General features: G+C 39.3%; 2 protein-coding genes across 3 annotated transcripts; both read right to left on the reverse strand.

Moving 5' to 3' along the window:
* Positions 1-506: 506 nt before the first annotated feature.
* On the reverse strand, positions 507-4,424 carry LOC135201541 (actin-57B-like). 2 transcript variants are annotated; one of them, XM_064230536.1, is made up of 2 exons: positions 4,350-4,424; positions 507-1,776 (listed from the first exon to the last, which is right to left on the reverse strand). In XM_064230536.1, exon 2 carries the CDS (start codon positions 1,756-1,758, stop codon positions 628-630), a length of 1,131 nt encoding a protein of 376 aa, XP_064086606.1. In that variant the 5' UTR covers positions 1,759-1,776; positions 4,350-4,424; the 3' UTR covers positions 507-627. The 2 variants fall into 2 exon arrangements, with proteins under 2 accessions (XP_064086606.1, XP_064086605.1); XM_064230535.1 differs by lacking the exon at positions 4,350-4,424 and adding an exon at positions 4,215-4,314.
* A 2,630-nt stretch (positions 4,425-7,054) lies between these two features.
* On the reverse strand, positions 7,055-9,374 carry LOC135201533 (actin, muscle-like). The gene is made up of 2 exons (XM_064230526.1): positions 9,322-9,374; positions 7,055-8,305 (listed from the first exon to the last, which is right to left on the reverse strand). Exon 2 carries the CDS (start codon positions 8,285-8,287, stop codon positions 7,157-7,159), a length of 1,131 nt encoding a protein of 376 aa, XP_064086596.1. The 5' UTR covers positions 8,288-8,305; positions 9,322-9,374; the 3' UTR covers positions 7,055-7,156.
* Between the last annotated feature and the right edge of the window lie 675 nt (positions 9,375-10,049).

The following is a 10,049-nucleotide window of genomic DNA, read 5'->3' on the forward strand; positions in this document are numbered from 1 at the left end:
CATCACGCGTCATTTGAACTCATGCCAAGGTGTAATGCTCAAGCCTTGTCTGAAGCTTTTAACTTTTTAAAACACAAAATTCTTTGTTCATTAATCATTCTTTGAGTATAGTCATTTTGGTCATGCATCTCTCTAATGCTGTCTTAAGAAAAAGGTTTTCTAGATTATTAATTATGCCTCGCTGTGTAAAATAGTTCTTGTCTTTTCTTGTAACTAATTATCCAAGAGTTACATCTTTCAGAAACATGTATGCCAGTTTATGTTTGTGCAAATTCCTCCGCTTCAAGTCCATACAGGTAGATTAGTATATAATTAATCCTTTCGGAGACTATACATATTTACCTCTGCATCCATAATTCATGGTCTTAAATAATCATTCAATAGATATTATAAATTGTACTGTGATACTGGGGGATACAGAAAGAAACATCTTACAACCATTTCGGTTCGTACTTACAAAGCTAGACTGCTGACACTTGACAGGCAATGGTAAATAAATATTCACATCATTGTATATATTTTATTGGGTCACTGTTATCATATTAATGTTATTTCATGAAAATGACAGATGGAAACAATCAAAGCCATTTGTATTTAACTGATTTCGTCGAAGAAATTTGCAAGATTTTAGAAGCACTTCCTGTGGACGATGCCGGGGCCAGATTCGTCGTACTCTTCCTTGGTGATCCACATAGACTGGAAGGTGGAAAGAGAAGCCAAGATGGAACCGCCGATCCAGACGGAGTACTTCCTCTCTGGAGGAGCGATGATCTTGATCTTGATGGTGGAAGGAGCAAGAGAAGTGATTTCCTTCTGCATTCTGTCAGCGATACCAGGATACATGGTGGTGCCACCAGAGAGCACATTGTTGGCAAACAGGTCCTTCCTGATATCAATGTCGCACCTCATGATGGAGTTGTAGACGGTCTCGTGGATACCAACGGATTCCATACCCAGGAAGGAAGGCTGGAAGAGAGACTCGGGACAACGGAAACGTTCGTTACCAATGGTGATGACCTGACCGTCAGGAAGTTCGTAGGACTTCTCGATAGTGGATGATGCAGCTGAAACATTCATTTCAGCCTCAAAATCTAGAGCAACGTAGCAGAGCTTCTCCTTGATGTCACGAACGATTTCTCGTTCAGCGGTGGTGGTGAAGGAGTAGCCTCTCTCAGTCATGATCTTCATGAGGTAAGCGGTCAAGTCACGGCCAGCCAAGTCCAGACGGAGGATAGCGTGGGGAAGAGCATATCCTTCGTAGATTGGAACGGTATGCGAAACGCCATCTCCAGAGTCCAAGACGATTCCTGTAGTGCGACCTGAGGCATAGAGTGACAAAACAGCCTGAATAGCTACGTACATGGCAGGGGTGTTGAAGGTCTCGAACATGATTTGGGTCATTTTTTCTCGATTTGCTTTTGGGTTGAGTGGGGCCTCGGTCAGAAGGACTGGGGATTCCTCGGGGGCAATGCGGAGTTCGTTGTAGAAGGAGTGATGCCAGATCTTCTCCATGTCGTCCCAATTGGTGATGATGCCATGTTCGATGGGGTACTTGAGAGTCAGGATACCTCGCTTGCTCTGGGCCTCGTCTCCTACATAGGCATCTTTTTGACCCATGCCAACCATTACTCCCTGGTGGCGTGGTCTGCCTACGATGGATGGGAAGACGGCGCGAGGGGCGTCATCCCCGGCGAAGCCGGCTTTCACCATGCCGGATCCATTGTCCACGACCAGAGGAGTTACTTCTTCGTCGCACATGGCTGCCTAATGAGAGCCCTGCCAGGATTGAAGTTTGATTATTAGTTGTATTTAACATCATAAGAATAGCATAGTTTTAATATTTTCAGGAAGGGTTAAGGGAACTAAAAAGAATTCTTCTATTCATATTTAACTGAACAGACATAATTCAAACTTATAATATTATTATAACGTGTAGGTTCCAGGTATGAAAGATAATAAGGATTGCTTAATAGTTCTAATGAAAGTAAAGACCTGCTCATAAAGCTGAAAAAAAAATTGCATAATTGTTTCAAAACTAAAAGAGAGACTATAAAGACATGGGAATTCTTTTTAATAAATATATGCATAATTCAAACTTATAATATCATGATAATGTGTAGCTTCCATTATGAAAGATAATAAGGGTTACTTAATAGCTCTAATAAAAGTAAAAACTTGCTCATAAAGCTAAAAAAAATTGCATAATTATTTCAAAACTAAAAGAGAGAGCATTTCTTTAAAGACATGGAAATTCTTTTTAATAAATATACATTATCTTTGTAGGATTACGCCCCGTGTTCCTAGGTCACACATGTGCCCTTCAAGATCATCAAGAAACTTTTATCAGCCAGGAGCTTGATAAAGCTTTTATGCGTCTTCATCAATAGCTCTACAAATCATTTAGTACACTTCTTCGAGAGGTCTGCGAAGCATTTAGCATAAGTCGCCTTCAAGAGCTCTAAGGTGCCTTTAGTATATGTTCTCTTCCCGAACTTGAAGAAGCCTTTGTCACATGTTCAACTCAAAAGTTGTATAAAGCATTTCAAATGTTCATGTCAAGAGTCAGCCCTATGGGCAATCAGCACATGTCACCGTCAAGAGCTCTATAAGCATATAACACATGTCCTCTTCAGGAGCTCTACGAAGAAATTAGCATGTCTCTCTCAAGAGCTCTACAAAGCAGTTAGTACTGTACATGCTCCCCCTAATGAGCACTATGAAGCATTTAACGTATGGTCTCGTCAAGATCTTTATGAAGCATTTAACATGTTCCTATCAAGAGCTCTTAATGTGTTTCAGCACATGCCCTTCTCAGGAACATAACGAAGAATTTAAGACATGTCCCTGCCAAGAGCTCCACAAAGTATTTAGCACAAGTGTCCTTTAAGAGCTCTAAAAAAGAATTTAATTCAAGCCCTCTTCAAGAGCTCTACAAAGCAATTAGCACCTGGTCCCCTCAAACACTCTGCAAAGCATTTAGTAAATATCCCATCAAAAGCCCTACGAAGCATTGAGCACATACCCCCATCAAAGACTTTACAAAGCAATTAGCACTTGTTCATCTCAAGAGCTCTACAAAGTAGTCAGCACTCGTTACCTAAAGAGTTCTACGATGCAGTGTACAAGGAAAGTTAGACACTTCGCAGTCAACATTGAATTGCACCGGTTAGATCCAACCCTTTATTCTTTCCCTCCCTTCTCTTGTTCTCTTCTGGTCTGGGCTACAAGAGGACACTGGGCTTTCCTTCCCAATAGCCTCTATATATATTTATCATTAGTTACTTAGTGAAGAGATCTGTATTGCGAAGCTCACCTGGGGAGACTTCTTAAAAGAATTTATTCTATAATATTTTATCCAATAGATCATTATCCTAAAGTGAGCTAAACAGATAAAAAGTAAAGAGATTTCCTGGTCAGGCAGCTTTATCGGCGTCAGGTGACTGAGGTTACCATAACAACTCCGAAGTGGGATGCAAAACGTTTTTCAAAGACATCTTTTGAAAAACGTTAATGATTTATGATGACGTTTTTACCAGTGAACTTTTCGTTCGATATTTTTCTTCATACCTCGAAGAAAAGCACATTTTTGTGGGGATTTCATCCTTCCACTCTGCTTTGATTCTTGTAAATGAAATTGCTAACTAGCATGAATATATGAAACATTCATTGATTACATGTAATGTCTTCTTATTTCAGTCTCGGTTATGTTAAAATGGCACTAGTTAATGGATCTTCAATTAAATTAATATGGCTAATGGTAGGTGGTTTGGAAGTTTTCAAAACACCTCCGAAATAAAGCATAAAAGGGACAAAATACAATGTGAAATAATTAGGCTGAGTCTGGAGAATATCGCAGACATTAACATGAAATATTATAAGCGTTTTTTACATACGGGAAATAGAAATGATAGAAAAAAAGTGTATCACTTTAAAACCATCTAGTAGGTTTTGAAGCCACCAAGTTAGACCTAATCGAGCCGACTGGGTTATCCAAAGCAGTCAGTCAGTCAGCCAAGCACATGATGCAATGATTCAGACCCCCAAGAATTTGTTGTACGCATGCCAAGAAAAGCCATGACACAAAATTAATTAGAAACCTCAAACGCATCATCACTTTTATACGTCTTGAAAACGTAATGCACGAGACGAAATCAATAAATCTTAATCTAATCTCGCACTAAAAAACTCAAGACGCCACTGCACCAGCACTCTACCTCCACAGACGCGATGTAGCTTGAGCCTGAAGTACACTAAGAACCCACCGAGCCCCCGAACACCTTATATACCAACTCCTTCTCTTCCTCGATACTAAACCAACATTCAAAACGCGTATTAACGGTAATATTTACCCGCGCAGGTGAGAGATTGTGGATCATATGTGTCACTCTTCGGGTATAAATAAATACGAATCCTGACCCGCGCTAGATCGCCGCCTCCAGTCTAAGACGACCCGGATGTAGTAAACAAATTCCCGCTCATTTGAGACGGTGGCGGCTGGGAGCACCGGACTCCGCCCTTCGGAGTTAGACCTAGTTACAGGAGAACGAAAAGTGTTGTCGAGGGTCCATCGCCCACCCCTTGTTAATCCTTTTTGAAATGACTGGTAGCGGGTGGGGATAGCTTTCCATCAGCCCTTCTCTTTTTAAAAAAAGATCACCATGGTTACATGGGTGAAAAACTGAACCTCTAAATATAGAAGAGCTGAGGTCTTTTCTGTTTTTCGTGGGCGTCAGTGACTCGGGAGAAATTCTTCTTCGTCACAGTTCCGCGCGATGACAAGTGCGATGTCGAGATACGAGTTATGGGGGCAATGAAATCTTTACGATGGGGCTAATGAAGAAATGGATGGCCCCTGTGGAACTGCGTTGTGAGAAGCCGTTTCTGAGGGACTGTTTGATGCACCCGTGCAGTTTTATATCGTCTGTGACATTCCTTTGTCCTTGTCTCGTGTATTACTTTTGTTTTTGGTAAGCGTTTCATACCTATTCTTCCTCAGAATTCTTTTATCCCTCTGTATATTTATCTGGACATTACCTCAGGAAAAATAAGGAAATAGAATGAAATAAAGAAGAACCAAAACGAAGAGAAGGAAAATTATATTGCCGATTTTATATAAGAGTTAGCATATGGACTCAAGAGGGTCTCTCTCTCTCTCTCTCTCTCTCTCTCTCTCTCTCTCTGTATATTCATCTGGATTACATACGGAAAAAATAAAGAAATATAGAATGTAATAAAGAAGAACCAAAACAAAGAGAATTATTTATTGCCGATTTTTTATAAGAGTTAACGTGTGGATTCAGACGGTATCTCTCTCTCTCTCTCTCTCTCTCTCTCTCTCTCTCTCTCTCTCTCTCTCTCTGTATATTCATCTGGACATTACATAATGAAAAAAATAAGGAAATATAGAATGAAATAAAGAACCAAAACAAAGAGAATGAAAATGATATTGCCTATTTTATATAAGGTGTGGAGAAACACAATGTCAAGGAAGGTCACATATATGGAATAGATGACCAAAGCAAACACATTTTTCAAGTCTTATTTATTTACCTTGACTAGGTTTGGGATATTTCATTTTAACAGCGGAAAAATCTAAAAAGTTTCGACGAGTTCTAGGCAATGAGGACTTTCTTTACCTCTAGTCTTAATTTATTTTACAATCCGGAGAAAGTTTTGTAAAATTATTTCATGTCTCCGCTAAAAAACAAAATTTCCATTTCAAATAATTTGTCGGTGGAAAAAACACATCGATTTAAACTCTCCATATATTTCCGACTCATTTTTACATATCATCGATGTCCTCGTGGAATCAGAATGAAGTCTTAAAATTGGTACTGTCAAAATTTCTTAACTACCGTTTGGTACAAAACACTATTGAGCTGCAATCGCTTGAGAAACCAGGCTCATTGATTGCATATGATATCGAGACAAGTATATCTCAGTTTTTAAGGCGGTATATTGGCCTACGTAGGTTACAACGAGTGACATAGTCCATTCCTTTAAGCTCCTGAAAACGACCGGAAAATAGCAAGAAGAGAACGAATATTTTCTTGCAATGTTACACACAGACCTCGATAACTTACCACCGAGTTATCTACCCACTAACCCGTCTTAATATACTCCCAGACTTATCATTGATCGTATAAATACTGGATTTCTTTCACTCGCGGATTTATTTACTTTTGATGATTTAACATTCTCAGGTGTGGGCACCAACCGCAGACGTCGGAGATTTGAAGTTTAATTGGGGCAGAGAGAAACCTGACGTGCAGTAATAACATCTGTGGCTTTTAACACTTGTTTTGATGGACGGACGAAAAACATCGTCACTTGTTGCCAAAGTAACTTTATAAAGATGGGTCTGAATCACCTGTCAGGGTTAATGAAGTTTGTATGTCAAATTTAATTTTTGAGCAAATTGAAAAGTTATATTTACTTGTCATTTATGAGCTAGTTTCGAATTCTCTTTTAAGGGCTTTTTAGCGAAAACGTAATATATGTGTGTATGTGTGGATCCGTGTCTGTGCAAACTTGTGTAAATGCATGTGGTACATGTGTGGTACATGTTATAGAAATACGTCTACATTTTATGTTGTGACGTCATAAGAATTTTGAGAGCATTTCTTCTGGAATCGCATCCAGAAAATAGTAAAGTTAAATTATTGTTTTTGCAGTAAAGTGATTTCAAGAGAATATTGGTATAGTATTAAAATTACTCTTAAACCTTAAATTTATAGTAGATGACACCCTTCCTGTAATGGATCTCGATTTATTCCAAAACTGTTCATTTGAGTTGGATAATATATGAGCCAAGGACTTTGTAACGGCATATGTTAATTCATATTCGTAATCTTCATGAATTCATGACTTTTGTGTAGCATTTCATTTATGTGTGAAGAATCCTTTTTTACCGTTTCTTCTTATTTAGCGGAAGTACTCCAGTAACTACAATCATACTGCTTGTAAGACAGGTGTAAGTTCTATCGGCCTAAGACTATTGACCCATGACAAAACCTGTTCCAGATTATACCATTGGAAGAGAAAAGAACTAGGAGAGCATACACGATTTTATTTCATATCGGATAAAATCAATAATATAAAATAACAGAAAAGTTTAAAATAAACAAGCAATAAGCTTTTATTTCCCATTTTCCACCTAGAAGCACTTGCGGTGCACGATTCCAGGTCCAGACTCATCGTACTCCTCTTTGGTGATCCACATGGCCTGGAAGGTGGACAGAGAGGCCAAGATGGAGCCGCCGATCCAGACGGAGTACTTCCTTTCTGGGGGAGCGATGATCTTGATCTTGATGGTGGAAGGAGCCAGGTTGGTAATCTCCTTCTGCATCCTGTCAGCAATACCAGGGTACATGGTGGTACCACCAGAGAGCACATTGTTGGCATACAGGTCTTTTCTGATGTCGATATCGCACCTCATGATGGAATTGAACACAGTTTCGTGTATGCCAACGGACTCCATCCCCAAGAAGGAAGGCTGGAAGAGGGCCTCAGGCGCCCGGAACCTTTCGTTGCCGATGGTGATGACCTGACCGTCAGGAAGTTCGTAAGACTTCTCCACGGAAGAGGAAGCCGCGGCGACGCTCATCTCGTTCTCGAAATCGAGCGCCACGTAACCCAGCTTCTCCTTGATGTCCCGAACGATTTCTCGTTCGGCCGTGGTTGTGAAAGAGTAGCCTCTCTCGGTCATGATCTTCATCAAGTATGCCGTCAAATCTCTACCGGCAAGATCGAGACGCAGTATGGCGTGGGGCAGAGCATAGCCCTCGTAGATGGGAACTGTGTGAGAGACGCCATCTCCAGAGTCTAAGACAATCCCAGTAGTACGACCAGAGGCATAGAGGGAAAGCACGGCCTGGATGGCTACGTACATTGCCGGCGTGATGAAAGTTTCAAACATGATCTGAGTCATCTTTTCGCGGTTGGCCTTGGGGTTGAGAGGAGCCTCCGTCAGCAGAATTGGGGACTCTTCAGGAGCAATTCGAAGTTCGTTGTAGAAGGAGTGATGCCAGATCTTCTCCATGTCGTCCCAGTTGGTGATGATACCATGCTCGATGGGGTACTTAAGAGTCAGGATACCTCTCTTGCTCTGGGCCTCTTCTCCTACATAGGCGTCCTTCTGACCCATACCGACCATCACGCCCTGGTGACGAGGACGGCCCACGATGGAAGGAAAGACGGCGCGGGGGGCGTCATCCCCCGCAAACCCAGCCTTAACCATTCCAGAGCCGTTGTCAACGACCAGGGCGCATGCGTCGTCGTCGCACATTGTGATGTTCTAGATGATCTGTTGAGAAATAAAGGCATACAATTTTTGTAACATCCTATCTCGTTGATGTATTCAGTAAATTGATTCAAGTTACTAAATCTAACAAGATTAATCTAAACCCACTACTGATTGAAAATCATTTCGTAACCTTCCCTAATATTAGCTTAGAGATCTACTGAAAAATAGTCTTCATTCCTAAACAGACATATATATATATATATATATATATATATATATATATATATATATATATATATATATATATATATATATATATATATATCCCGTGGGCCCCCTCAAGCATAAACGAAGTCTGTAAATGGAGACTGAAGCAGAAGAGCTTAATTTATGCTATTCTTATAAGCACCCGCCAAAAGCAACAAACAGAACCTTTCACAAGTCCCAACTCCAAATAACAAAGAGGTATATATATATATATATATACGATATATATATATATATATATATATATATATATATATATATGTATATATATATAGTATACACATATATATATATAGTATATATTTATATATATATATATATATATATATATATATATATGCAAGCAATCAAAACAATTTTTAAAAAGTTACAAAATAACTTTTTACACGTACTGTCTGTAAACAGCAAAGACTTTAGTGAAACGATGACTGAAGCCAATTATTTTGTATATATATATATATATATATATATATATATATATATATATACACACACACACATATATATATATATATATATATATATATATATATATATATTATATATGCAAGCAATCGTCAAAATATGAGAAAAAAAATTCTACGTGTTCCTCGCAATCAGCACAAAAGCTAACACACTGACATCCCAAGCAATACACTCTCTTTAAGTTATTCCTGCAAGCAAACACCGGAAGCAACGAAACAAAATCTTTCACGGGTCCTATCCTCAGCAAGCAGAGAACAGCAACTGGGAGGCACACGCAAGAGACCCTCTTTCTGTTATTCACGCAAGCAAAAGTCCGAGACGTTTTGTTTGCAATCACAACTCACGCCTTTGTTAACCGAGAGCCTGACTAAGACTAGAAGTATGAGGGACCAGCGTTATGTATTTATACTAGATGTATGAGGGAGCAGCGTTATGTGTTTATATTTGATACCCACCATCACGCCTCGAAATAGATTGACATATTTCAGAAGTGAGATATTATGTTTTTCGGCTTCTTTGGATGCAATGCACGGCAGATGGCGAGATGACCCAGGCATCCGATATCTGAGAAAAAAGAAAGAAGAATGAGGAGAGAGAGAGAGAGAGAGAGAGAGAGAGAGAGAGAGAGAGAGAGAGAGAGAGAGGTGAGTAAGTAGTGAGGAAAGAATTATTCTCCCATGCGTCTGCATTGCTGACCGTAGGGGTGGCAGTCAGGTGATCTTGAGAATGTTGTCTTCAATTGTACGTATCAGTTAATCTTTCATTTCACGAAAGCCTCTTGATGGAGACGTTTATTTAGGCTGCATTTTGTTACTTCTTGCTTTCAAACAACAACAAAAATAAAGACGTCTCCCGTTTATTCATGTTAAATGCTGCCCATAACAAATATTGGCAAATATCTTTGATCTTACTTCAAATAATTATTGCAAAAAGTTTCTCTGGTTACTGAGAGAATTGAATATCAGTTAATTGGAGGATTTTGTTTTCAATGGTAATCGTATTCTGCTTTTCTAATGAACCTAAACTTTAAGAGCAAAGTCATTACAGTAATATAACTCAGGAAATTTGTAAT

This window comes from Macrobrachium nipponense, chromosome 28 (assembly GCF_015104395.2).
Source record: "Macrobrachium nipponense isolate FS-2020 chromosome 28, ASM1510439v2, whole genome shotgun sequence".
In the NCBI taxonomy this organism is placed as follows: domain Eukaryota; kingdom Metazoa; phylum Arthropoda; class Malacostraca; order Decapoda; family Palaemonidae; genus Macrobrachium; species Macrobrachium nipponense.

What these genes read in the sequence shown, in the direction of transcription:
- LOC135201541 (XM_064230536.1), bottom strand. Translation starts at nt 1,758, where the DNA reads ATGTGCGACGAAGAAGTAACTCCTCTGGTCGTGGACAATGGATCCGGC.
- LOC135201533 (XM_064230526.1), bottom strand. Translation starts at nt 8,287, where the DNA reads ATGTGCGACGACGACGCATGCGCCCTGGTCGTTGACAACGGCTCTGGA.